The sequence below is a fragment of the Triticum urartu genome, chromosome 6, assembly GCF_003073215.2.
Source record: "Triticum urartu cultivar G1812 chromosome 6, Tu2.1, whole genome shotgun sequence".
Taxonomy (NCBI): domain Eukaryota; kingdom Viridiplantae; phylum Streptophyta; class Magnoliopsida; order Poales; family Poaceae; genus Triticum; species Triticum urartu.
In genome coordinates this window covers 514419870-514447863 of record NC_053027.1, presented here as the reverse complement: position 1 = coordinate 514447863, position 27994 = coordinate 514419870, and the positions used below count along the sequence as shown (strand labels likewise).

Here is a 27994-nt window from a genome sequence, read left to right as displayed (position 1 = left end):
TGGAGTGATCTTTGCAACGGGTACTCCTCAATTAGTGATTTCGATGCATGGCGATGCTTCTATGCTTTGAGCGACAGAGTCCTTCGAAAGTACTCACTCTGTAAATGCTTTTATATTTCTTTACGAAGAGAGTATGTCTGCATGTAGTGATATTTGCCCGAACTGTGATAAAGCGACTTTATTTTACCAGTCCACTGAAAGAAATTTAGTCACGTGCCGCCAGTTCAATACAATTATACTTTGTGTATTCAAGAAGAAGAAGAACAGTTTATCTGATGCCACAGAAAGATCTTTGGCCACTATCAACGTCTTTCTCGCATCGGTTCTCCATCGGAGATGGTCATCACATTGAAGTGGAGCAAACTTACAAGCTCAAGGAAGAAAATAGGCATTATTGCAGGCAGCTGAAACACCCTACCAGTGCCGAATATCGACTAACAAATCTAAAAGTTGTTCCTGTGACAATGGAAGCCGGGCCTTAAGATACTTGTGCATATACCTCCATTCGTCTACATGTTCTATAGCAGACATAGGCCAACCAAACCTGGTTAGCGCCTCTGGCAGTCCTCCACAGGCTTGAGCCATCTGCGCATGATACGAAACTCAGTTAAGTCAAGTTGGTTCACAAAGCAAGCAACACTACCAGAATAACCTTATATGCCTACGGCCTTATCTATGCCGACGGCTGCCGTAGGCATATATGGAGCTATGCCGACGGCCTGGCGAACACCGTCGGCATAGAAAAGCCGTCGGCATAGCTCCAGCTATGCCTACGGCAGCCGTAGGCATAGTAAGGTCGTCGGCATACATCGATCTATGCCTATGGCAGCCGTAGGCATAGATAGGCCGTCGGCAAAGAGGTGGCCCGGGGACAGACGGCGGGCTGACACCGTCAAGTCTATGCCGACGGCCCTAACGGCGGTCGTCGGCATAAATATCATCTGTTTTTTTACTAGGAGCTACCACGTGGCAGAGCTATGCCGACGGCAAAGCCGTAGGCATAGTTTTCCATCTATGCCTACGGCAAGGCCATAGGCATAGCCCTGCCACGTGGCGCCTCCTGGTAGCCCCGAAAACTATGCCTACGGCATGGCCGTAGGCATAGATATCATCTGTTTTTTATTTTAAATTATTATTATTTTTTAAAAGTTAAAATTTGAATAATTTAAATCTAACTTTTCTAAAAAGTTAAACATACACAAATTTTACGTCGACTTGGGGTAGAATTTTCCATAGATTATGAATATACATTTTGTTTTTGTTTTTGAGTATGTTAGAAATGTGACCTCGTGTACTTTTGCATATAGGTCCTTATACTTTTGGGGGTACATTGGACCAGTTGACCAGGGTTATTGATACTTGGATCGATTTTGACAAATTTTATATGGTTTTTTTATCCAGTGGCGTAGATCTCCGAGTCAACTGGTCCAGGGTTACGCCGGTCGGGGCCTTTTGGGGGGTAGCAATGCCACGAGAGCATTGCCCCGGGTCCTCATACACGTCTTAAGGTGTGGTGGCATGTATGAAGAGGCAATACGCGGCTCCAGTGTGTGCCCCCCCCTAACGGATGGCAATGAAATCGAAGTAATCCCTCTGCGGTTTTGGCGTTGCATGAAATATTTCTAAACACTCGGAGTGTGATCAATTCATGAAATTTTTACACAGTGTAGACACATGTGATATAATAGGTGTGGCAATTTCTTAAATTTTTTAAAGATGCAAGAGTATGTGAAAAAAAACCCACTATGGATTGTTCTTCGCGTGTCTATGAGTGTGGTCAGGGGCCTTCGGGGGCTAGCTATGCCACCAAATATTGCGCTGGGTCCTCTTACATGTCTAGAAGTGTGGTGTCAGGTGCAAACACCCGTCATGCAGCTCTGGAGTGTGACCCCCTTCACAAAACCGGACACGTTCTCTCTCGATAACTAGATACTACCTTGGAGATGGTGTAGTTTACAAGCGGCCTCTAGTCAGGCTTCTGTGAAACATGCTCAAACTTTTACCACACCCTACAAGGGCCATATGACTACACCATGCCATGCCTCGAGGATTTCCGGCATCATATGATTTCCCGTGGATTTTAACGGCTAGATTCGGCATGCCGCTGAGGTACATTCACCCTACAGTGGTGGGGCCTGCCCCTCCTTTGGTTGCACCAGGCCTACACATACCGCAAAGACATCATATATGATTTGACAAACCACTTCTGGACATCATTTTAGGTGGCTGCCGTGCAGATCTGCAATTTCCCGCATTTAAACCCTATGGATGCAGTAAATGTGTCAAATATTGCAGGTGGGCTCGAAAAATGCCATGTACTGGCACGTGTCATGCAATGGCCCCCTTTGAGAGCACGAGAAGTTTCAAGGTCAACGGAGCAACGGACAACACACTTTCTTCACAAACCAGACACATTCTCTCTCGATAGCTAGATACTACCTCCGAGATGGTGCAGTTTCAAGCGACTTCCAGTCAGGCTTCTACGAAACGTGTTAAAACTTTCACCGTACCCTACAAGGGCCATATGATGACACTGTGCCAGGTCCCAAGGATTTCCGGCATCGTATGATTTTTGGTCGATTTTAACAGCTGGATCCGGCATGGCGCGGAGGTACATTCGCCTCCCGGTGGTGGGGCATGCCTCTCCTTGGGTTGTACTAGGCCTACACATACCGCAAAGACATCATATATGATTTGACAAACCATTTCTGGACATCATTTCAGGTGGCCGCCGTGTAGATATGCAATTCCCGCATTGAAACCCTACGGATGCAGTAAATGTCTCAAATATTGCAGACAGGCCCGAAAAATGCCATGTACTGACACGTGTCATGCAGTTGCCCCCTTTGAGAGCACGAGCAGTTTCGAGGTCAACGGAGCAATGGGCAACGCACTTCCTTCATAAACTGGACACGTTCTCTCTCGATAGCCAGATACTACCTCGGAGATGGTGCAGTTTACAAGCGACCTCTGGTCAGACTTCTACGAAACGCGCTAAAATTTTCATCACAGCCTACAAGGTCCATATGACGACACCGTGCCAGGTCCCGAGGATTTCCGGCATTGTATGACTTTTGGTCGATTTTAACGGCTGGATCCGGCATGCCGCCGAGGTACATTCGCCCCCCGGTGGTGGGGCATGTCCCTCCTTTGGTGTTGTCGTTCGATGGTGAGGGACGTCGCACGTGTCATCATCGACGGTGACGGGGAAAGCCGAAGAGATGTTCCGTGCGACTGTGCGTAGGTCCCCGTCCGGACTCATAGTCGTCATACCGAACGCACCATTCCCCGATCCATTCCCTCCCCACCTCACCAGACCATCTCCTCCTCGCCGCCCTTCTCTCCCCTCATGGATCGTCGACGGTCGGTGCAAGATGGTAGAAAAAATTAGAAGAAAAACAAAGGGAAAACACAATTGTATGAGCTTCGTTTCTATTGGTGGAAACTTTGTGCCACGGACCGATGACGTGGCGCATATCCATCCATCTATCCATCTGGCTGTCCACCCCACGACCATCCATCCATCCATCTAGAGAAAAGGAGAAAAAAGAAAAAGAAAAAAGAGCCCACCCAACCCCTACCTCGCTCTCTCCCCACGAACCTCTCTGTCTCTCGCGACTCCTCTCTCCCCCACGAGCCTCTCTCCCTCGCCGCCGCCACCACCCACGCCGGCCAGTTCCGGCGAGCTCCGGCGGCGCACAGCACGCCCCCGAGCTCCCCTAGGTCCGCTCCACCTCCCCCTCCGTCCAGAATCGGCGCTCCCGCCCTCCACCGTCCCCGTGGCTAGCTAGGGTTTCGGCCGCCACCCCTAACATCGCCAGGATCAGCCAGATCCGGTGACGGCGAGGCCAGAGCTCGACGGATCCATTACCGGCGTGTCGCAGGTATGTCCTTCCCCTCTTTCCTCGCCCGGATCCACCCTCCCCACCTCACCTTCTCCTTTCCTTCCCTTGTTGCAGGTCACCTTGGCGCGGTCTGGACGACGACGATGGCAGGAGGGCACCGTCCTTCCTACTGGCGCACCTAGCTGGCGGCCCTGTCCTGCTCGAGGAGGCGGGCTGCCTAGCTCAAGCACGGCCACGACGGCCCACCTCGGCAGGTAGCACCTCCATCTCCTCCGCCTCCTTCCTCTGCTCACTACTGCTGCTGCTAAGTAGAGGAATATGTGATGCAAATCCTCTTGTGTGAAGGAATTCTAGAGGGATTTGTATGAAGAAGTCCTTTATTTATTTATTTGTCTAGTTAGTACCAAACAGAGAGAGAAGATGAGTTTAGAATCCTGGTTCTTTAGTTAGATAGTACCAATAGGGATTGGTTAATTTTGCTGCTACAACTCGAACGGAGATGATGAGCGAGGTGGAGTACAAGGTGATGAAAGTTGACGCAACGCTGAGCCAAACCCACTCCTTGCCGAAGCAACCTAGCTGTGGTTCTCTTAAGTCACGAAGCTGGATATATCCTTCACCGGTAGCTAGTTTGATCTATCCTGATGGACAAGCTAACATACATAGCAGTAGTTGCTTTTTTTATCATTCCCCCACCGGCCAGAGCACAACGTACACACACAGAGAGAGGAAATCTCTAGTTAGCTTTTTTTAGTTTGTCCTCTAATTAGCAGAAACTACTCATTCTTACTCCCCGCAGGTGGCTGGCAGTATCATCCTTGATCTATATTTTTTGGATGGTTAGTCAAAGAGCATGTGATTAATAAATTAGTGGAAGTGCAGGTTACTTTGTTGTTTCCCCTAGATCTGTTCTGACGAACATGCATATGCATCACACTAATCTGCTTCATCATAATTATTAAATCCAAGCATGTAAGTCGCTATAGCATTTGCACATCAATCCAGATATGTTTCATTACTCCAGTTTCTACCTTTAGTTTTATATATGGGCTATCTACTACACAATTTAATTACTCTGCATATTTTGTATTACCTGAACATGGATAAATTGCATGTAAAATTTTGGTTCCCATAGATCTCTCGGTTGAGTCAAGGACTCTAGGTAGCAATTTTTTCTATCTCAATTTCATTTGCTATAGTCAGTTACTATTTCGCATTAATATGTTCAGATTCCCAGTTATGATTAATTGATCATATGTACCTTTGGATCTTCCAAAACAATCAACATTTTATCTGCGCTATTTTCTTTCACATTTGCCCTTTTGTTCATATCTATAGATCTATTTATATATATTCTTTTTTTGTTTCTGCCAAGCCACATATGCATCAATTTGAATGAACTTAAATTTGATCCTTTGTTCTATTTATATATATTATTTTTTTGTTTCTGCCAACCCACATATGCATCAATTTGAATGAACTTAAATCTGATCCTTTGTTTGGTATTACCTACATATAAATTGATTATCCATCTCTTCTTTGATGCACAGGTAGGTACCGCTTATGTACTGGAGCCTTGATCTTAATTTTTCTTCATTGGTAATAATATCATCTCTCAAGAAGTCCTTTACAGATATATGTAGTACAGCGGGTCATTATTTATTTGTTGCTGTGATGTCAAGCTCTGTTTTCTTTATTATGACAAGTTGCAAAATTAGTAGTGGGAAGTAAACTTTTGTTAACTTGTTGGCTGAACCAATGGAACTACTGTTATATTTGATTTGTTGCTCAACTAGTGCTGCAATGATGGAACCGATGATTGTGCATGGTGCATCCATCCATTCTATCGGAGTGGCTGTGTTTTTTTCTTCTTGTGCTAAGATTGATAGCATCACATATCCTATTATTTTGTTTCTCCAGTAGAGCCTTGTGAGTTGATGTGTCTGCCACCGTCCTCGAATGGTTGTGCAATAATAATGGTCCTAGCTAATTACTAGTATGTGCTGTTGCTAAAACAACTTGCTCCTCATTTAGCAACAACAACAACAACCACGCTTTGGTTCCCCAAAATTCAGATGGCACTTGCATCTCTACATACACACACATATGAATATGCACCTCGGTTTGGTTCAGTTTGCATGTTTACATTTGCTTATCTTGGTGGCACTTGCATTAATGGTGTGTTCTGCCCTTGTAGATGTCCTTGGAGAAGATGGCCATTGGAGTGTAGGGGAGGAACAACCTTGTCTTGCTCAAGGAGGAGGACCACCCGATCTCGACGACGGCACGGCAACAGGTAGCACTCGCCTCCCTCCCAAGGTGAAGGTCTGATCCGCCTGTTTACATGGTCTGCTCTTGTCTTATGCATGTGAGGGGAGAAGAAAGCCATTGGACTGAATTATATTTGCATGTGAGGGGAGCGGTCTTTTTGGTAGATGCAGAGTATAGATTCACAAAATTCACCACATGAGCGTACTACCTATATCCAAATTCTGGATAGCACTTGCATCTTTTGTATGTACACATGAAAAAGCATGACGTTTTGCTTCAGTTTGTATGTGTCCAATTGTTTTTTTACTTTGACTGAAACTATCTATCTTGGTGGCACTTGCATCTCCTGTACATACATACATATGAATCAGCACCACACTTCTCTTCAGTTTGTATGTGTCATTTTTTTTGGTTGAACTTTGACTGAAACCAACTGGATGGCACCTCAATTTGTACATGCACATGAATCAAACACCACCTTGGTTTAGTTTTGTATGTGTCCTTTTGTTTTTACTTTGACTAAAACCAACTCGATGAAACTTGCATCTTCTGTATATACATATGAGTCAGCACCACACTTCTCTTCAGTTTGTATGTGTCAATTTTTTGGTTGAACTTTGACTGAAACCAACTGGATGGCACCTCAATCTGTACATGCACATGAATCAACACCACTTTCATTTAGTTTTGTATGTGTCAATTTGTTTTTACTTTGACTAAAACCAACTCAATGGCACTTGCATCTTCTGTATATACATATGAATCAGCAGCACCACACTCTGGTTCAGTTTATATGCATCAATTTTTTGGTTTTACTTTGACTGAAAATTTATATGAGTAAGTATCATCAGTCACAAACAGAGACCAATTTCTTTCTCTTTGGAGCTCAATTTCTTTCTCTTTGGAGCTTGCCTTGAACAACTCATGCTTGATAGATACACCCAAAACTGGAGCATCTTCATGAAAGGCAATAATTTTCTGCCTTTTTAGTTGGATGCCCCTGTTCTAGGCGGGTTTCTTTTGGTAAATTCAGTGTATAGATTACATATTCATCCTCATATGTAGGATCTTCGGTTTGTTATACTGACTGTATGCCACCTCCATCGTTGCAGCCTTGTCTCCCCCACCAATGCCCCTCGGCCTCCTCTAATGCTGCTGTGGAGTCTTAGAATGGGAATGTTATGTACATAAAAAATATTCTATGGTCTGTGTTTGCAAATCCATGGTTGTTGAATCATGTCTGTATAAGCATTTGTAAATAGCTAGCCTTTTTGGCTAATCTTTTTTTTCGTTCTGGTGAGCAAGTATGCCGACGGCAATGCCGTAGGCATAGATGGCCCTCGTGATACCAGAAGCTGCCATGTGGTGTGTATGCCTACGGCAAAGCCGTCGGCATAGTTTTGCATCTATGCCTACGGCTAAGCCGTCGGCATAGCCTGCACCAGGAGCTACCAGAATGCGCCATGTGGCAGGGCTATGCCTATGGCTTAGCTGTAGGCATAGGTTTGAAGCTATGCCTACGGCTAAGCCGTCGGCATAGCCCTGCCACGTGGCGTCTCTTGTATGGGCAGCACTTGACGGCGGCAACAGCAATCACCGTTAGGCACGAAGCATTGCCGGCATAGATGTACGGACGCCGTCGGCATAGGCATCTATGCCGACGGCCATTCTATGCCGACAGGGACCTGGGGTACGCCGACGCATATGTTGCCGACGGCCTTATGCCGACGGGAGCCGTCGGCATAGGCCTATGCCGACGGGTATCAGGGCTATGCCGACGGCCTGGACCGTCGGCATAGGGGCTCAGTGTGGTAGTGCAAGAAGCAACTTCTATGAAAGTTGAAAGGAGCAGCTGAAGCGCTGCAACGATAAAGGAAGGATTTGCATGCATGATGAATCTACGTTACGTATTGTACATCTTTGGCAAGCGACCGAATCCGAGAATCTTGGAGGATTTTATCCCCAACGCAGTCTCTGAAGAGGCCCCACGCGTCGTCTTCCCCCATGCACCCGACCTCGACGACGTTGTCCGCGGCGCACCCCATGAGGGCGCACACGTCCGGGCTCCTCGTGGCCCCGACCACCTTCTGGCGCCGCCCGCCCTTCCCGAGCGGCGTCGGCAGTCGGCAGGCCGACCGCCGCCAGGTCGACGGGCGCCTCCAGCGGCCCGTCGATCAGCAGCAGGAAGCTTTTGCGCGAGAGTTCCGCGCGGATGAGGCAGGCCCGGCTCCGGTCGTCCGCCGACGACATCACGCCGGTCACCGACCACCCGCTGCCCACGTCCAAATAGAACACGCGGTCGAAGAGGGCGTGGTACGGGCTGGGCTGCCGGAGCGGCGTGAGGAGCGATGTCTTGCCGGCGCCCCGCCGGCCCCAGATCCCCAGCCGGTCGTCGCCGGGGAGGTCGCTCTCGAGGAAGTCGTGCATTCTGGTGAGGTGGCTGTACACGCCTCGCAGGTGGCGGCAGGCCGAGCGCAGCCGGTCGAGCCTCGCCGGACGGCCGTGGGCGCGCGCCGCCGCCTCCTCGAGCTTCGCGATGGCACCCTTGAACTTGATCATGTGGATGTGGTAGATGATCTTGATTAGGAGCCACATGGTGATGCGTACGTACGGGGTTCGACGATCGCGCACGAGAGAACCCCACGCAGCGAGAATCGACTCGACTAGCTATTGCGTACTACAACCTCAGAATATGTAGAATTCGTATCAGGAGGGGATCGTGTCCAACACGAACATGGCTTCAACTTCAACTTGTATCGCACATGACTTGAATTGCTCCTGAAGCCATGGTGAGTCGAACGCGTGGACGATCTGCCATATTAGGCGCTACTAGCCTGAAGAACTGAAGAGGGGAGAAATTCAGTCAAAATCACTCAGAGTAGCACACTTTGTGGGATGATTGCGAGGAATTTACGACGAATTAGGATATGCACTTAGGCCAACCAAAACATGTCGGCTAGGGTTTATAGGCTTTATAGGCTTGCATTTTTTAGAAAGTAAAAAGTAAAAAGTGCCCCAGTGCTGTTCTCGGATTTCAAACAGAGATAGGAAGACTAACATTAGCTGCGATGGAGGGCTGCAGTGCTTCGAGGCAGCTCAACGAAGCAGTAAGTTGCCGTTAGATGCAGATCCAACAGCCGGGAATGTTTGGTTTCTTCAGCTAAGCAGAACGGAGTGTCGATTTCTTCAGAGATCAAAGCGGTTGGGGCCTGACATATGCTATACTTCAGATTCAGAGGGTTATAGGCTCATCGCATACAGGTAAAGAATCACATTTTCTTTTAAATTTTGACATCAGAACATGGCATCATAACTTCATTCGGGCCAACATAATAACCACGACAGACAACACGACTACCAAGTACAGCAAACCAACTTCACCACATGACTGAATGCATACTGCAAGCCCACAGTACAACAGAGCTTAAGATGACACGATAGGGGCATTCGACCGTCGTCAGATTATGCCTACCAGTCAAACAATGTAACTGAAACAGCGGCAGCTAGATTATTCCGCAGTATGGCTACTGGCATTGCGTTGAGCTTCATGGAAGCCTCGTCCCCTCAGAAGTACGGCCTGTAGCGTGTCGGCCGGCGGAATCTGGGAACTCTCCTGAAAATAGCACAAAAAGATAAGATATCTGTTAGAACAGGCCATACAATTGAACATCCACGTTTTGCAAAAGCTGCGGAACTCACCCATATCCGTACGGTGGGAAATACGGTGCCCCGTATGATCTATAAGGGTAGGCATGGTAGGGATTGAATCCGCGTGGAGGACGCTGCTTCATCCCAGGGACGTTAGTCCTCTTTGGTGACACCTGTTGGGCACAACAGAATGAAGGTTGATTTTAAATTCAAAGACATTATTAAAGAGAGGTGGTACTGGAAACTCAATGTCTGAATGAAAAGCTGTTAATATGTCTGCACCTTGATCTGGCGACCATGCAACTCAGATTCATTCAGATTAAGAGCCTCCTGAACGGCTTCTTGTTCTAGAAATTCCACATAAGCAAAGCCTTTTGGCTGTCCAAACTTGTCGGTCAAGATTGTCACTCTGTTGACGGTTCCACAAGCTTGGAAATGCTGCTGTACTTCCTCTGGTGTACATGCATAATCAACCTGCAGTACATGATAATATCAGAAAAACAAATCTCAACTGGATGGAGATGAAAGATTAAAAAAATAGATTATTCAGCTAAGAATTTACTGACACAACAAGATTCTACTAGATACTGTGTCTACTTTGCACTTGAAGGGTAATCATATAGTTATAAACAGCTGCTTACAGCTGTATACTCCCTCCGTCCGGAAATACCTGCTGGAGAAATGGACGTAGATATTTCCGGACGGAGGAAGTATTAGTTAATGACGAATATAGATGGTCTTTGGCTTACTACACAAGCTCAAGATTAAAACAAATGCAAATGACATTGTAACCGAGGGAAGGTTAAATTAATATACAGCCAGAGAAAACTATCGCTGATATAGAGATTAGTCGATAATATTCAAGATCTAAATGGTTATTCCTCAAAAGTCAAAATTGAAGGTACAACAGAAACCTCGCTACCGTAAGTAGCGGTATCCAATAGGAACAATGAATGAGATTACATAATCCATAGGGAAGTAGATGAGAAGTCATTCAGTATGATTCGCAAGGAACATTTGTGGGACTATGCTTTTGTTGGGGGGTGGGGGGTGGGGTGGATGATAGTTAACAATCTGAGAACGGTAAAAGTAAAAGTCATGCATTGCATGACACATGGAGAAGTTGTAATTTACGGAACACATGTGAAGAAAAGCTTGAAAGCCTGCTAACAGCATAAACTTGCGTGTGGAAGATGCAACTTCTATATTCTTTTGCTCCCTACAGTCTATAATGCAAGCATTTCAAGAAAAGCAGTTCAAGAAAAGTTCTGTTAGTATCAACGTTTGGTTAATCTTCTATATAACTATACTCCCTTCAAGAATCTTAAGGTAGGAAGTACCTCAACAGCATTTAGTTAAAGTAAAGTTTTGTCTTCTGCAATTCCATATATAAACCCAGCTCTGTGGGAAGTACAGAATGTTGGGCAACTTTACTTGCATTTAGAGTTACATGTAATCCTCGTAAACCGTTAGAAACACTTTTATGCTAACGCAGAAGCAGACATCACGTTTAGAGAAAGATCAACGATAGACCATAAAGAGAGCGAAAAGGAGCAGCATGAATATGGGTTTTGGTAGCACATGGACAGTTCTGAAGTGAAAAGAGGGAGAGGAGCGATAAGCAAGCGCACATTCAGAGTGAGCAAAAGAACGGTCAACATAAGGCTCCATTCTGATGATACACTTACATGTCATACCTATCCACCGTTCAGGTGATTCTCACTGTACGAGTTGTTTAGAATCACACCACATCACACGCAGGTCCAAGTCTCAAGCGCCAAGAGCAGCAGATTTCTAGACTTCCTTTCTGTCTTCAGGGAGGTAACTTATCCTATACTATGTAAACTCGTTTTTCTTTTTTCTGCTTTTTTCTATCCATTTTTCCAGGATATATTTCTTCTTTTTTCCAGGGATTTTTCTCTTAATCTACTAATATATACTAAAACACGAGATGGTACTGAACCATCGGAAAGTTCTTGATATCAAAAGCCTACCCCTGCGACCATCATGTTGTGCAATTAATGCACCAGAGCATTAGAACAGGGGGACATTCCAATATAAAAACAATAGTATACATTTTCTGAGATTTTAGCATACTAGCAAATGATGGTGACAAAGGTTAACACTAATCTAAACAACACTGCAAAACTGCAAATGGAAATTATCCTTTGCTATGAGGAACGGCATTAAGCATGAACTACAATTAAGAGCAATAGCATATCAAAGAGTTATGAATTAGCTATATATTGCCTGCTGACAGCAACGGTAGGCAGGAACAGAGCAATTTCAGGATCCACTCCATATTATGCATTGAACATTTGAACATAAGAGAAGTGGAGAATAAATCAGACCTTTTGGCGTAAGTATCCCTTATCTAAGTTAAGTGCACCAAAGACATTTTCGACTAACTAGCAGTCAGTACCCAATATCTAATGAAGTCCATATATCCACACTTTTTATGCTACATAGCCAACAACTATACGAATACCTTGGCAACACAAGTGTACATCTATCATAATACAGACCCAACATTTGGCATGTGTGCGGCCACCAGCCATGCATGTGTGAGAGAGAGATTAGGAAATCTTACATTTCCAACATAAACAGAGCGGGCATCAACCTGTTCTTTTGCCTCAGCTGTAGACGCATTGGCATCTCCTCCTACAGAAGAAAATAGGTAAGTGCATAAGACAACTGGTAGCACGTAAAAGATGAGGCACCAAAACACTGATAAAAATAAATCACATTGTGTTAGAAAACTTTGCTGTAAGCACCAACGGATCCATCACAAATAAAAAGGCAGTAAACACTAAATCAAATGTCTAAAGCTCATCCAGATATATATTTAATGAGAAAATGTCCAAAATTAGCCCAAAAAGCAAGCATATGCATAACCATGGAAAATCATTTTGAAAGACAGCCATAACATTTATCCCACACTCGCTTGTTTTTACCACAAGACACGAATAAGTATTCATGCCAAAACAAAGATTAATACAAGGCATGCAACACAATCATGCCACTACTTCAACTACATAAGCAAGAAACCACGAGGCATATCTTCATTGCACAGACCTAAATTTACTGTTGGTGATATTATGAAAATATGAAGTAATCAGTACAAGGAGCAGAAAGATTGGAGAAGAGTGAGTATTATAGAGAGAGAAAAGAACAAGGGTCCCAATATGATATAAAATACTGAAAAATAAGGGAGGAACTCTGAAATATGGCGGCAGTTTAAAATTGAAACATTAGCACAAAATTATTCTTGAAGTGCATATCCTGGACATAGTCATATAGAAGAACCAGATCTCTAGGGCCTATGCCGGGATTACAAACAGCAAACCAGTCAACAAAAGTTCAGATTCATGTAACTCAATAGTGGTGCAGAAGGAACTTAAAACATACTGCTCGCGTGTGGTTACAAACTACACAACTCGGCACTATGTGCAGAAGGCACAATTCATCCGATTTATTTTACCACTCAACACTATAAAATGGGCCATAAAGTTACAAACAACACCTACAATAGCTGCAATTTCAGTGTAAACAAAAACAGTAATCTGGTCAGATTTATGAGTACCAATCTCATATTCATCAAATTGCCTGACAGCCTACTGCGCGTGGGATTACAAGACCATCACGAGGCATCCCCAAATAGATCAAAAGCGGCTAGAAGCAACCTAAGCAAATCGCAACAAGTACAAGGAGGCGCATCTAGAAAGACAACCTTGCATCTCCTTGGCGACCTTGGCCTGCATGTCGCGCAGGGCGGCGGCCTCCTCCTCCATCTCCTTGAGCCTACGCTTCATCTCGTCGAGCTCCTGCAGCGGGCGAGAAAGCGCGCGGTCAGAACTAAACTAGGTTTAGGGTTTAGCGCGCAGACAGGGAGCCGAGGGATGGGGATGGGGGTGGGGGCAGGGGTGGACCTTCGCTGCGTCGTCTCCGGCGGCGGCCATGTCGACGTCGGCGCCTTCCATGTCGCCGTCCACGGGGATCTCCTGGCCGTACACCTCGTGCTCCTCCTCGTCCATGGCCGTCTCTCCCCGATCTAAACCCAATTCGGTGGATTTTTTTTTTTTTGGAGTTGATCCGGTTCGGTGGATTTGGGGTCGGAAGCGAAGATGGAGCGGGTGGGCTCGGTCGGTACTCCGCGTATGCTTCAGTTGGGCTTATGGGCCTCGTACTATCATCGCTGCTCTTGGGTTTTGGGCTTATAATGGACTATACGCCCGTTGGGCCTGGGCCTGGGCCTTGTAGGTGGGTCCAGACATCGCGGGGAAAGGTGCCGGACGCATTCCCGTGCCTTCTGGACTGTTCGGAGCGCAGCTGCGCGGCGGGGCATTCGCGAAGCTTCTAAATCCTTCCCCAAGCCACATCGCGGATATAAATCTCCACAGTCCCCGGCGATCCGCGTCGTGCTCATCGCAGTAAAATCCAGAAACATCCGACGAACACAGGCAGGGAGAGAAGGGAGAGCGTGGACAATGGCATCACGGGTGGTGTTCTCCAACAGGATCCCGCTGGTGCGCGCCATGGAGAACCTCCTGGCCGCGTCCTCCGGGTCGGCTCTCAGGCCGGCTGCCGTCGCCGGCGGCGTCCGCGGGTACAACGCCGGCGCGCCCCTCCGGAGCTACGACCGGGACGAGGCGGTCGAGCGCAGCCCCCGCAGCGGCGCGCGCGAGCGCGACGTCGGCGTGCCCAGCTTCTTCTCAGGTAGTCGTCATTCCGCACAATGCTTGTCACTCCAACGCGTTGGATTCATCTCTCCGCTGCGCGATCTGAACCAGATTCCAACTCCGGCAGCGTGCGTGACAGAGTTTTGTGCTGACTGTTCTTGTGCAGATGTGTTCCGTGACCCGTTCAGCGCGCCGCAGAGCCTGGGCCGGCTGCTGAGCATGCTGGACGACGTGGCGGCGGCGTCCCCCGACGGCGCGGCGCGGGCGGCGCCGCTCCGGCGCGGGTGGAACGCGAGGGAGGACGCGGACGCGCTGCGGCTGAGGGTGGACATGCCGGGGCTGGGCAAGGAGCACGTGAAGGTGTGGGCGGAGCAGAACAGCCTGGTGATCAAGGGCGAGGGCGAGAAGGAATCGGACCGGGAGGGCGCCGACGCGCCGAGGTACAGCGGCCGGCTCGAGCTCGCCGGGGACGTGTACCGGATGGACCAGATCAAGGCCGAGATGAAGAACGGCGTGCTCCGGGTGGTCGTGCCCAAGGTCAAGGAGGAGGAGCGCAAGGACGTCTTCGAGGTCAAAGTGGACTAGGCACTAGGCAGGATCACGCCAAGTTTCGCGTCACGGAATAGCCGAGTCGTCTCGTGTGAGCCGAGTAATAATAACTAAAAATAACTCAAGCTTTTTTGTTTGTCGTGTTGGGTCTGGATGTTTTGGTCTCGTGTTAAGTGCCTGTACGAGTATGAATCGATCAAACAATAGATCCGTTTTTCTTGGTCTTTCTTCTGAAGCAAATTTTACATATCGTATAAGAGGGCCACGGCCCGAGAATATAGAGCACGACGCAAATGATTTCAAATCCCTGAAATACTTTCTCTCAACCGTGATGCGGACGGCTGGCGTTTGTTGCCGTTATCCACCATTGTGCAAAAACCTTCCTTCCCATTCCCTCACGTCAGCCGGCCGCCTCCGGCCCAACCTGCGCCGGCGGCGGCGCCAATTTCGGTGGCCACCGCGACATACCCATCGGAGCAGCGACATGAGAAGGAGAAGGACTAGGCATGTGAGGTCAAGGTGCTCGCCGGCAGTGACCGACATGGTCGCCGCTCTTGACCTGCATCCTCGCGAAACTGTGGCGCGAGCAATAACTACCGTCCTCCGCGGTGTGACCGCAAAAGGAGCAACAATAACAGCGAATGAACGATAAGGATGCCCTCCGTCTCAACCGCGCACGAGCAAAGCAGTGTTGTTAGAAGTAGCAGCAAACGAATCGATTGATTCGTAGCCATAAACGATGATAACCTTATATTCTGTAAATTACCATCTCGTAATTTTTGAAAATTATAAGACTTACACAACCATATTTATAGAATTGCACATTGACCATCAGGTAGTTGGTCAGGTGGCAGCAGAACTTACACATCATACTGGAAGGGCTAGTTCAGGGATGCCATCGGTGAAAACTGCACGTCAATGGGTAGGGAAAAGGTTGTACACTCTCGTCAGCGTGGTAGTTCACGCACGGCCGCGGAGTTCCATACTCTTGTCGACATAGTTGCACACGTGCCTCCTTGGAGTTGCACACTCTTATCGACATGTCCCATAGTCTCATCGGTATTATTGCACACCCGTAGTTACGGAGTTGCATACTTTCGTCTCCATTGTTGCACACGCAAGACCGCGGAGTTGCACGCTCTCGTAAACATAGTGGCATATGTGTGTCCGCGAAGTTGCACACTCTTGTCTGCACAGTGGCACACGTCCGGCTGCGAGAGATGCTCATGTACATCGGTGGGGTTGCACACTCTCGTCGGTATAGTCGCACATGCGTGGCCGGAGTTTCACACTCTTATCCGCATAATTGCACACACACGGCTGCCAAAGGTGCTTACGGACAGTTGCGGGGTTACACAATCTCGTTCGCATAGTTGCACATGGCAGCGGCAGAGTTGCACATTCTTGTCGGCATAGTCGCACATGCGTGGCTGCGAAGTTGCATACTCTCGTCTGCATGGTCGCACACGCACGGCTACAGGAGGGGCTCAAGGACGGTTGCGGAGTTGCACAGTCACGCCACAGAGTTGCATGCTCATGCCGTGGAATTGCACGCGTTCATCTACATATTCGCACATGCACGACCACAAAGTTGCACACTCTCGTCGCCATAGTTGCACATAGGTGGCCACGGAGGTGCACACTCTCATCTGCATAGTCGCACACGCATGGGGTGCAGGAGATGCTCACGCACAGGTGCGGGAGATACTCACGCACGACTGTCAAGTTGAAGATTCTCCTTGTGTAGTCCCACATGCGTGGTCACGAGGGGTGCACACTCTGGCCTGCATAGTCGCACGCGCATGGCTACGGGAGGTGCTCATGCACGACCGTGGAGTTGCACACTCTCATCTGTATAGTCACATAGTTGCACACGCACAACCGCGAAGTTGCACACTCTCATCGGCGTAATCGCACGCCGCGGAGTTGAAGACCCTAGTCCGCAGTCGCACACATACTGTTGTGGCAGGTGCTCACACACGGATGTGGAGTTGCACACTCTCGCCTGCAGAATCGTACATGTGTGACCACGGAGTTGCACAATCTCGTCCGCATAGCCGCACATGAATTCATGTGGGAGGTGCTCACGCCCAGCCTTAGAGTTGCACACTCCAGTTCAACATAGTCGCACATGCATGGTCACAGAGTTAGCCGGGGCACCGGGTAAAATTGCATATTTCATTGTTAGAGAGTAGTATGGGGCGATGTTTTTAGTGAAAATTGCATGTCCACAGTTAGAGGAAAAAGTTGCATATCGACTGACAACTAGTTGCACATCGACAACTAAACAGTTGCACCAAACGGAGACTAAATTGCACACATAAAAGTTCGTCAAAACATACCAATACGGGATATAGTTTGAAGAGCACGCCGCGAGAGTTCCAACAATGAAAACGAATCTTAATTCCAGCGCGTGGTTTAAAAGTTATGACTTTTACACGAATGCTTTTGTAATACTTTTCTGTTACATGATACTTTTTCTAATATATGGATCAAAATTGTTTTTTATATCAATTAGAGGGGACGATAAATTACCCTTTATAGATTAGGGGATCAAAAATTTCTATTTTAGGCCGGCCGCTCGCGAAAGGCCAGCGAGCAGCCGGCCGCTACCTAGACTCGTCCTTTGACCTTTAGATTGATCCAAACATGGGGATTTCTACCTGGCGGCGCCTGGCTTGCTCTGCAGGCTCCCGCACCCTGCGCATGCCCTATATGTATGTCACTGTCGTCTATCGTTTGAACCTGCCGCCGGCGACCTCGAGCACGCATGTGGGAGCAACTTCAACAGGCGATAATGCGCCACCGCCATAGTGCAAGGCCAGCCATCAAGCTGGTGCCAAAGCCTCCGGCCGCCGCCACTCGAGAAGAGGAGGCTCGGGCACCGCTTGGCGTCCGATGGTGCGTCCATGACGGTGCAGCTCCTTACGGAGGCTCGTCACAGTCTACGGGTGCCCCAGCGTAGCACTGTTGGCTCGCGCGCCGGCGATGACCATGGCCGTCTAAACCCGACTTGAAGACAGTGTGCATGCGCACCTTAGGCTCCAGCCGTTCGGCCCCCCAGGGCGCCTAAATAGAGTGGCCTGGGGGCGTGCCGGCGCTAGTTCGGCCCCTGGGGGCGACCTAGCTCCCAGTCACGCCCCCAAGCGCCGGCCCCAGGATGCGGGAAATTTGAACTAGGTCGTTCCCGCTCATAAAAGACGCCACAAATCCGGCGATCGGACATAGTCTGACGTTACAAAAAACAGAGCGCCGCACGCCGCAAGTTCGCGTGCGTAACGAATCACTCGGTGGGGTCGGCTCCAGGCGTTGGCGGAGTCGGCATGCGCGGGCTCGGCGGTGTCGGAGCTGCTTCGATGCTGGGCTGTGTCGGCGCGGCTTCGGTACTGCTGGGCGGCGATGTAGAGGCGTCGTTCGGGCTTGGCGTCTGTGTGGCCGTGGGCGCGGGAGCTGGCGTTGTCGGCGTCGTTAGTGTCGCCGAGGTGCGAGAAGGGCAACGGTCCACGGCGGAGATGGGGCGTCGGTGTGGACGCGTAGGCGGGCAGCGAGTAGTTGTATGGAGGGTACTGCACGCCGACGAAGGCGGGCGAGGGTGTGCGCGTCGCGGGGTGGCCATGGGGGAAGGTCACGTTTGGGTTGAACCCACCGTGCGCGTCGCCGTCGGCGTAGCCGGGCGACGACGATCCCCATGGAGATCCGACGCCTTGCTGTCCTCAGGGCGCGTACTGGGCGTGGCTGACGACGGGTGGATTCATCATCCCCGCGTTGTCGATCGATGAGGAGGACGCCGCCGCGCGCGCCGCGTTGTCGCGGGCCTTCTTGGCGATGGCCCTGTTCCGCCGGTCGGCGGTGACTGCGTCGCGTCGCTGAACTTCCACCCTCCACTCGACGTTCGACATGCCCGGTGGTTTCAATGGCGGCGCCCTCGGCTTCCTCTGCTTCGGCTGGGCCACGGTGCCAGTCGTGGTTGCCGCCGCGCGCGGCATGGCGTACTTCTTCGGCGGCATGGCGGCGACTGGAAAGCCAGCGAGAGGGGGTTTGGCGGAAGAAAGGGAGGGAATGGCGGGAGGAAGGCAAGCGAGCAGGAGGGATGCGAGGGAAAAGCGTCAAGAAACGGCGGGAAAAGGCCCTCGGGTCGCCGCCAGGGCGGACCCACGCGCCTTTTTCGCTTGTGCCGGCTCCCCAAGCGCCCCCCAGGGCGCCGGGTTCGGCCTGGGTCCGCCGGCACCAGTTTTAGTCCGAGCCGGCGAAAAACAGGCTTCTGGGAACGCGACTGGGCCGTTTTTTTGGCGCCGGCACGGCAAAAACGCCTGGGAAGGGCCTGTTGGGGGTGCAGCTGGAGCTGCCCTTAGCGGGGACAGGGCTGCAGAAGCGGCAGTAGCGACCCCGACCATCTCGTCAACGTCGTTGTTCCGTCATGGCACGACAATGTCTGCAGATGGAAGCCGGCAGCGTCCATCTCCACGGGGTTGCAGTTTGCTTCTGGTCCAGGGCACACAACCACCATGTTCGGTCCAGCACATCGCAGCACGCGCATAGCCAAACGTTGGCGCGCTCGCGACCGAGGTAGGCAGCATGCATGCCTTCTCGAACTCCGCCACCGCGGCCAAGCTGTTCGACGAAATGCCTAGTCGCTGTTGTGTTAGACAAGATGCACGTAGAAGATAGCTTCAAACCTAAGGAGCTGATTGATTCCGGTCGGATACGTACTCAACACACTCGAACATGTAGGTCCGATCTTATTGCAACAAGAGCTAGTTTCACGTGGAGCAATTGCTCCTTCGACATGCCGCTCTCCAGCTCACCTTCTGTCGCCACCCGGTGTGAGTAGCGGCACACTCCAAGCCGAACGACGACGGCCAGCGGGGCCAACGGTGAACAAGCGGCGCACCCGTAGTCCGCGCCTCCATGGAGAACCTGCGCGTGGTGTCGGTCGAGAGGAGCGCAGGGAGGCGGCGGCGGGGAGAGTAGCTGGATCAGCGGTGTCGGCAGGCTTCGAAGGCATGCACAACCCCATCCTACGTGTCTGTCTTTAATTTGCAATCCCGCCATCCCAGGGTGCCACGTCAGCAATTCCAGTTCTAAATGGGTGTAAGGGTGATTACAACCGGGATCGAAAACTTTAGGGTATGGACTTCAGGGATTTAGACGTCGGGATTCATTTGCGTCGTGCTCTACGTCCTCAGAGTTTAAAACAGACTTCACTCTCACAAATACCGCGTCAATCCCCAACAAACGACCCCTCACAAATACCGCACTAACGGACAACATTTTGGGAAGCAATGCCCATGATGCCCTGGCCCTCCTGCAACACGTCAGAGCTCGATTCGCTTCCAATCCGGTCGTCCACGTGGAGTTCTTCGGCCTCCTCACGCGCTTCAGCAAGGGAAAGGGGCCATGCCGACCTCGTCCAGCACTTCGATGCCTACAACCCATTTTTAGTGGCCCAGGCCAGCATGAAGTCGAGTCAGCCCGTGAAGATGTGACGACACGGCCCAAGAGGGAGCGCCGTCGGCCGGTCGTTCTCAATGCCGACGGTATTGAGCCCATGCAGTTCATCGAGCGAGTGAGGCTGGCGGGCGACAGGCTCTACGACAGGGTCCTCGTGTTGCTCTTTCACGTGCAGATGGAGGAGGCACTCGACGCGAACGAGATCTACAAGATGGCATGGGAGGTTTTCGGCTCCACGTACAACAATCTCCTCCGCGGTTTCACCGAGTATCTTCTGACTGGGCACGACTTTCTGAGGCGTCGCATGATGAAGGAGACGTTGGAAGAGCATCGTGCTCCCGCAGCAAAGCGTAAGGCCCCTGCCGTCGCAGCGGCCATGAACCCAGTCGGCGACGGGCACAAGAAGAAACCTCGCATCGACGAACGGAAGATGACGGACCGACACGCCTCCCCTCTTGTCATCGACACCTCAAAGAGCGACAAGTTCTCTGGGTGTAGGAAGGCATGGGAGTTTGAGACCACATACTCGAAGCTGGTGGTCGACTAAGACGCACAAAGAAAGCACTAGAAGAAGAACCGCTGGGACACCACGGACGGCCACACAAATTTGAGGAACTCTACCCTCGTCGTGAGTGCCAGGGGGTTCTCCAGAAGATGTACGACGACATGTTTGGAGCGATGCAAGAGGCACTCAAGGACGACGTGCGCACGGAGCTGGCGCTAAAGACGATACTACGCAGGATGAGGAAGCTAGAGCATGTGGCATTGAAGATGGCGATGGAGCGGTGGGATCCCGCCCGAGTGAAGGACCGGGTGTACAGGTGTTGGGTTTCGTAGTAATTTCAAAAAAATTCCTACGCACACGCAAGATCATGGTGATGCATAGCAACGAGAGGGAAGAGTGTGATCTACGTACCCTTGTAGACCGACAGCGGAAGCGTTGTGACAACGCGGTTGATGTAGTCGTACGTCTTCACGATCCGACCGATCCAAACACCGTTACTCCGGCACCTCCGAGTTCTTGGCACACGTTCAGCTCGATGACGATCCCCGGGCTCCGATCCAGCAAAGCGTCGGGGAGGAGTTCCGTCAGCACGACGGCATGGTGACGATCTTGATGTACTACTGTCGCGGGGCTTCGCCTAAGCACCACTACAATATTATCAAGGACTATGGTGGCTGGGGGCGCCGCACACGGCTAAGAATAAGATCACGTGGATCAACTTGTATGTCTCTGGGGTGCCCCTGCCTCCGTATATAAAGGACTAAAGGGGGGGTGCGGCCGGCCTAGGAGAGGCGCGCCAGGAGAGTCCTACTCCCTCTGGGAGTAGGATTCCCCCCCCCCCAATCCTAGTTGGAATAGGATTCGCGGAGGGGGGGAAAAGAGAGAGAGGGGCCGGCCCCCTCTCCTTGTCCTATTCGGACCAAGGGAGGGGAGGGGCACGCGGCTCATGTTGGGCTGCCTCTTCTCTTTTCCACTAGGGCCCACTATGGCCCATATAGCTCCCGGGGGGTTCCGGTAACCTCCCGGTACTCCGGTAAAATTCCGATTTCACCCGGAACACTTCCGATATCCAAACATAGGCTTCCAATATATCAATCTTTATGTCTCGACCATTTCGAGACTCCTCGTCATGTCCGTGATCACATCCGGGACTCCGAACAAACTTCGATACATCAAAATGCATTAACTCACAATATAATTGTCATCGTAACCTTAAGCGTGCGGACCCTACGGTTCGAGAACAATGTAGACATGACCGAGACATGTCTCCGGTCAATAACCAATAGCGGAACCTGGATGCTCATATTGGCTCCTACATATTCTATGAAGATCTTTATCGGTCAGACTGCATAGCAACATACGTTGTTCCCTTTGTCATCGGTATGTTACTTGCCCGAGATTCGATCGTCGGTATTCCAATACCTAGTTCAATCTCGTTACCGGCAAGTCTCTTTACTCGTTCTGTAATACATCATCTCACAACTAACTCATTAGTTGCAATGCTTGCAAGGCTTATGTGATGTGCATTACCGAGAGGGCCCAGAGATACCTCTCCGACAATCGGAGTGACAAATCCTAATCTTGAAACACGCCAACCCAACATGTACCTTTGGAGACACCTGTAGAGCTCCTTTATAATCACCCAGTTACGTTGTGACGTTTGGTAGCACACAAAGTGTTCCTCTGGCAAACGGGAGTTGCATAATCTCATAGTCATAGGAACATGTATAAGTCATGAAGAAAGCAATAGCAACATACTAAACGATCGGGTGCTAAGCTAATGGAATGGGTCATGTCAATCAGATCATTCAACTAATGATGTGATCCCGTTAATCAAATAACAACTCTTTGTCCATGGTTAGGAAACATAACCATCTTTGATTAATGAGCTAGTCAAGTAGAGGCATACTAGTGACACTCTGTTTGTCTATGTATTCACACATGTATTATGTTTCCGGTTAATACAATTCTAGCATGAATAATAAACTTTTATCATGAAATAAGGAAATAAATAATAACTTTATTATTGCCTCTAGGGCATATTTCCTTCAGTCTCCCACTTGCACTAGAGTCAATAATCTAGTTCACATCGCCATGTGATTTAATAGCAATAGTTCACATCACCATGTGATTAACACCCATAGTCCACATCGATATGTGACCAACACCCAAAGGGTTTACTAGAGTCAGTAATCTAGTTCACATCGCTATGTGATTAACACCCTAAGAGTACTAAGGTGTGATCATGTTTTGCTTGTGAGATAATTTTAGTCACCGGGTCTGTTATATTCAGATCCATAAGTATTTTGTAAATATTTTATGTCAACAATGCTCTGCACGGAGCTACTCTAGCTAATTGCTCCCACTTTCAATATGTATCTAGATTGAGACTTAGATTCATCTAGATTAGTGTCAAAACTTGCATCGGTGTAACCCTTTACGACGAACCTTTTTTCACTTCCATAACCGAGAAACATATCCTTATCCCACTAAGGATAATTTTGACCGCTGTCCAGTGATCTACTCCTAGATCACTATTGTACTCCCTTGCCAAACTCAGTGGTAGGGTATACAATAGATCTGGTACACAGCATGGCATACTTTATAGAACCTATGACCAAGGCATAGGGAATGACATTCATTCTCTTTCTATCTTCTGCCGTGGTCGGGCTTTGAGTCTTACTCAATTTCACACCTTGTAACATAGGCAAGAAACTCTTTCTTTGACTGTTCCATTTTGAACTACTTCAAAATCTTGTCAAGGTATGTATTTATTGAAAAACCTTATCAAGCGTCTTGATCTATCTCTATAGATCTTGATGCTCAATATGTAAGCAACTTCACCGAGGTCTTTCTTTGAAAAACTCCTTTCAAACACTCCTTTATGCTTTGCAGAATAATTCTACATTATTTCCGATCAACAATATGTCATTCACATATACTTATCAGAAATGCTGTAGTGCTCCCACTCACTTTCTTGTAAATACAGGCTTCACCGCAAGTCTATATAAAACTATATGCTTTGATCAACTTATCAAAGCGTATATTCCAACTCTGAGATGCTTACACCAGTCCATAGATGGATCGCTGGAGTTTGCATATTTTGTTAACACCTTTAGGATTGACAAAAACTTCTGGTTGCATCATATACAACTCTTCTTTAATAAATCCATTAAGGAATGCAGTTTTGTTTATCCATTTGCCAGATTTCATAAAATGCGGCAATTGCTAACATGATTCGGACAGACTTAAGCATAGATACGAGTGAGAAACTCTCATCGTAGTCAACACCTTGAACTTGTCGAAAACCTTTTGCGACAATTCTAGCTTTGTAGATAGTAACACTACTATCAGTGTCCGTCTTCCTCTTGAAGATCCATTTATTATCAATGGCTTGCCGATCATCGGGCAAGTCCACCAAAGTCCACACTTTGTTCTCATACATGGATCCTATCTCAGATTTCATGGCATCAAGCCATTTATCGGAATCTGGGCTCATCATCGCTTCCTCATAGTTCGTAGGTTCGTCATGGTCAAGTAACGTGAAGAAATATGCCCTAGAGGCAATAATAAAGTTATTATTTATTTCCTTAATCATGATAAATGTTTATTATTCATGCTAGAATTGTATTAACCGGAAACATAATACATGTGTGAATACATAGACAAACAAAGTGTCACTAGTATGCCTCTACTTGACTAGCTCGTTAATCAAAGATGGTTATGTTTCCTAACCATGAACAATGAGTTGTTATTTGATTAACGAGGTCACATCATTAGTTGAATGATCTGATTGACATGACCCATTCCATTAGCTTAGCACACGATCGTTTAGTATGTTGCTATTGCTTTCTTCATGACTTATACATGTTCCTATGACTATGAGATTATGCAACTCCCGTTTGCCGGAGGAACACTTTGGGTGCTACCAAACGTCACAACGTAACTGGGTGATTATAAAGGAGCATTACAGGTGTCTCCAAAGGTAGATGTTGGGTTGGCGTAATTTCGAGATTAGGATTTGTCACTCCGATTGTCGGAGAGGTATCTCTGGGCCCTCTCGGTAATGCACATCACATAAGACTTGCAAGCATTGCAACTAAGATGTTAGTTGTGAGAAGATGTATTACGGAACGAGTAAAGAGACTTGCCGGTAACGAGATTGAACTAGGTATTGGATACCGACGATCGAATCTCGGGCAAGTAACATACCGATGACAAAGGGAACAACGTATGTTGTTATGCGGTCTGACCGATAAAGATCTTCGTAGAATATGTAGGAGCCAATATGGGCATCCAGGTCCCGCTATTGGTTATTGACCGGAGACGTGTCTCGGTCATGTCTACATTGTTCTCGAACCCGTAGGGTCCGCACGCTTAAGGTTACGATGACAGTTATATTATGAGTTTATGCATTTTGATGTACCGAAGGTTGTTCGGAGTCCCGGATGTGATCACGGACATGACGAGGAGTCTCGAAATGGTCGAGACGTAAAGATTGATATATTGGAAGCCTATGTTTGGATATCGGAAGTGTTCCGGGTGAAATCGGGATTTTACCGGAGTACCGGGAGGGTTACCGGAACCCCCCGGGAGCTATATGGGCCATAGTGGGCCTTGGTGGAAAAGAGAAGAGGCTGCCCTAGATGGGCTGTGCGCCTCCCCCTTCTCCTAGTCCTATTAGGACTAGGAGAGGTGGCCGGCCCCCTCCTCCTCTTTTCCCCCTCCGCGAATCCTATTCCGACTAGGATTGGGGGGGGGGGAATCCTACTCCTAGAGGGAGTAGGACTCTCCTGCGCCCTCCTCCTTGGCCGGCCAGCCTCCCCCCTCTACTCCTTTATATACGGAGGCAGGGGGCACCTCTAGACACACAAGTTGATCCACGTGATCTATTCCTTAGCCGTGTGCGGTGCCCCCTGCCACCATATACCTCGATAATACTGTAGCGGAGTTTAGGCGAAGCCCTGCTGCTGTAGTACATCAAGATCGTCACCACGCCGTCGTGCTGACGGAACTCTTCCCCGACACTTTGCTGGATCGGAGTCCGGGGATCGTCATCGAGCTGAACGTGTGCTCGAACTCGGAGGTGCCGTAGTTTCGGTGCTTGATCGGTTGGATCGTGAAGACGTACGACTACTTCCTCTACGTCGTGTCATCGCTTCCGCAGTCGGTCTGCGTTGGGTACGTAGACAACACTCTCCCCTCGTTGCTATGCATCACATGATCTTGCGTGTGCGTAGGAAATTTTTTGAAATTACTACGAAACCCAACAGTGGCATCCGAGCCTAGGTTATTTATGTTGATGTTATATGCATGAGTAGAACACAAGTGAGTTGTGGACGATACAAGTCATACTGCCTACCAGCATGTCATACTTTGGTTCGGCGGTATTGTTGGACGAGACGACCCGGACCAACCTTACGCGTACGCTTACGCGAGACCGGTTCCCTCGACGTGCTTTGCACAGAGATGGCTTGCGGGCGACTGTCTCTCCAACTTTAGTTGAACCAAGTATGGCTACGCCCGGTCCTTGCGAAGGTTAAAACGGAGTCTATATTGACAAACTATCGTTGTGGTTTTGATGCGTAGGTGAGATTGGTTCTTACTTAAGCCCGTAGCAGCCACGTAAAACTTGCAACAACAAAGTAGAGGACGTCTAACTTGTTTTTGCAGGGCATGTTGTGATGTGATATGGTCAAGACATGATGCTGAATTTTATTGTATGAGATGATCATGTTTTGTAACCGAGTTATCGGCAACTGGCAGGAGCCATATGGTTGTCGCTTTATTGTATGCAATGCAATCGCGATGTAATGCTTTACTTTATCACTAAACGGTAGTGTATAGTCGTGGAAGCATAAGATTGGCGAGACGACAACGATGCTACGATGGAGATCAAGGTGTCGCGCCGGTGACGATGGTGATCATGACGGTGCTTCGGAGATGGAGATCACAAGCACAAGATGATGATGGCCATATCATATCACTTATATTGATTGCATGTGATGTTTATCTTTTATGCATCTTATCTTGCTTTGATTGACGGTAGCATTATAAGATGATCTCTCACTAAATTATCAAGAAGTGTTCTCCCTGAGTATGCACCGTTGCGAAAGTTCTTCGTGCTGAGACACCACGTGATGATCGGGTGTGATAGGCTCTACGTTCAAATACAACGGGTGCAAAACAGTTGCGCACGCAGAATACTCAGGTTATACTTGACGAGCCAAGCATATACAGATATGGCCTCGGAACACGGAGACCGAAAGGTCGAGCGTGAATCATATAGTAGATATGATCAACATAATGATGTTCACCGATGAAACTACTCCATCTCACGTGATGATCGGACATGGTTTAGTTGATTTGGATCACGTGATCACTTAGAGGATTAGAGGGATGTCTATCTAAGTGGGAGTTCTTAAGTAATATGATTAATTGAACTTAAATTTATCATGAACTTAGTACCTGATAGTATCTTGCTTGTTTATGTTTGATTGTAGATAGATGGCTCGTGCTGTTGTTCCGTTGAATTTTAATGCGTTCCTTGAGAAAGCAAAGTTGAAAGATGATGGTAGCAATTACACGGACTGGGTCCGTAACTTGAGGATTATCCTCATTGCTGCACAGAAGAATTACGTCCTGGAAGCACCGCTGGGTGCCAGGCCTGCTGCTGGAGCAACGCCAGATGTTATGAACGTCTGGCAGAGCAAAGCTGATGACTACTCGATAGTTCAGTGTGCCATGCTTTACGGCTTAGAATCGGGACTTCAACGACGTTTTGAACGTCATGGAGCATATGAGATGTTCCAGGAGTTGAAGTTAATATTTCAAGCAAATGCCCGGATTGAGAGATATGAAGTCTCCAATAAGTTCTATAGCTGCAAGATGGAGGAGAACAGTTCTGTCAGTGAGCATATACTCAAAATGTCTGGGTATAATAATCACTTGATTCAATTGGGAGTTAATCTTCCAGATGATTGCGTCATTGACAGAATTCTCCAATCACTGCCACCAAGCTACAAGAGCTTCGTGATGAACTATAA

General features: G+C 48.6%; 2 protein-coding genes, 1 long non-coding RNA gene and 1 pseudogene across 3 annotated transcripts; 2 read left to right on the top strand and 2 right to left on the bottom strand.

Annotated features, from left to right (window-relative positions):
- Positions 1 to 414: 414 nt before the first annotated feature.
- LOC125516893 lies at positions 415 to 8918 on the bottom strand (annotated as a pseudogene).
- Positions 3932 to 7401, top strand: LOC125512568. The gene is made up of 4 exons (XR_007285431.1): positions 3932 to 4099; positions 5396 to 5444; positions 6043 to 6141; positions 7229 to 7401. It is a non-coding gene; the product is annotated as an uncharacterized LOC125512568 (long non-coding RNA).
- Positions 8919 to 9372: 454 nt separating the features above from the next.
- Positions 9373 to 13869, bottom strand: LOC125514712 (polyadenylate-binding protein 2-like). The gene is made up of 6 exons (XM_048680057.1): positions 13694 to 13869; positions 13495 to 13588; positions 12355 to 12425; positions 10047 to 10238; positions 9816 to 9937; positions 9373 to 9729 (listed from the first exon to the last, which is right to left on the bottom strand). Exons 1-6 carry the CDS (start codon positions 13796 to 13798, stop codon positions 9681 to 9683), a joined length of 633 nt encoding a protein of 210 aa, XP_048536014.1. The 5' UTR covers positions 13799 to 13869; the 3' UTR covers positions 9373 to 9680.
- Positions 13870 to 14175: 306 nt separating this feature from the next.
- Positions 14176 to 15216, top strand: LOC125514711 (24.1 kDa heat shock protein, mitochondrial-like). Its single transcript, XM_048680055.1, has 2 exons — positions 14176 to 14480; positions 14610 to 15216. Exons 1-2 carry the CDS (start codon positions 14252 to 14254, stop codon positions 15026 to 15028), a joined length of 648 nt encoding a protein of 215 aa, XP_048536012.1. The 5' UTR covers positions 14176 to 14251; the 3' UTR covers positions 15029 to 15216.
- The last annotated feature ends 12778 nt before the right edge of the window (positions 15217 to 27994 follow it).